Consider the following 1,156-nt stretch of genomic DNA (forward strand, 5'->3'; position numbering starts at 1 on the left):
GAAAAAAAAAAAAAAAAAAAAAAAAAAAAAGAAAGTAGGTCTTCAACTTATCACAAAAACTGGAGATATAAAGCTTTAAAATACATGTTTTATAATCTCTACAGTTATTTGAAATAGCTCTCTAAAATCTTCCCAAAGCATGCAAATGTCAAATTAATTTCAACAGAGGAAGATGAATAAACTTTTTAAAGGCAAATTAATTTTTAAGCATATCAGCAAGTCCACTTAATAAAAAGAAATCAAGAACAGAAATTAAATATCTAGAGGAAAGGAGAATGCACACCATTGGGGAACCACAGGGCGTCCCAGTATGGGAAGCTTTAAAATGAGAGTGCTTGAGGAGCTCGTCTTCTCTCTGCTTCTGCCATCTGCCATGTGACCCCCTGGTTTGCTGTGAAGAGTCACTACCCACCAGCAAGGCTCTAACCAGACCTGTTCTCTGGACTTTGGACTTCCCAGCTTCTGAAACTACCCCTGGGTTACTGTTGCCATCACCAGATGGACTTTGGACTTCCCAGCCTCAGAAACTTTTAAGGAAAGGGATCATGGTGGCAGATAGGGAGTGAACCGCCTGCGCCCCGCCCTGGCAGGATCCCAGAGGTCACCAGCAAGAAGAGGAACTCAGAAAGCCTGATGGTGAGCCAGAATCTCTGGTGTCGTTGCTTGCGCCGCTGGTAGCTGTTACTACCCAAGTGGATTGCTCTGAAGGATTGCTGAGACCTTGAAGGGGACTCTCATAATATGTGCACTGAGGTTTGGAGTGTGTGCCATTTTGTGAAATTTACAAAATCCTCCCCGGGAAGAAGCCATCTGGAGCAGCCGCCACTCAGTGCCCGGCCACCGCAGCTGCTGCCCTCAATGCCGGGCCAGGCTGCGCAGCCCTGCCACTGGGACTCGGGGTCCAGCGACAGCGGTATATGCCGGGGAAGGGGCTGTCGTCACCCCGGCCCCGGGCGCCGCTGGAACCGTGAGCCGAAGAGAAACTGAGCAGGCTGTGGCACGAACAGGAGCCAGGAGCACCAGGGGCGGCTAGAGGCAGCCGGGGCGGCTCTGGCTGCAGAGGCTGCCACGGGAGCGCAATGCGGGAGTGCAACGTGGGAGCGCAACGCGGGAGCTGAGACTCGCCGGAGAGAGCAGCACGAATGCCCCGCCATCT

At 51.2% G+C, this 1,156-nt stretch overlaps 1 protein-coding gene across 1 annotated transcript in view; it reads left to right on the top strand.

The window, feature by feature from the left end:
- Positions 1–1,033, top strand: part of STX8 (syntaxin 8) — a 61,582-nt gene extending 60,549 nt beyond the window's left edge. The window contains exon 6 of the mRNA XM_008593218.1: positions 804–1,033. Coding sequence (XP_008591440.1) covers positions 804–1,033 — 230 coding nt within the window. The remainder of the gene's footprint in view (positions 1–803) is intronic.
- Positions 1,034–1,156: the final 123 nt, after the last annotated feature.

Source organism: Galeopterus variegatus, unplaced genomic scaffold, assembly GCF_000696425.1.
Source record: "Galeopterus variegatus unplaced genomic scaffold, G_variegatus-3.0.2 Scaffold8897, whole genome shotgun sequence".
Taxonomy (NCBI): Eukaryota; Metazoa; Chordata; class Mammalia; order Dermoptera; family Cynocephalidae; genus Galeopterus; species Galeopterus variegatus.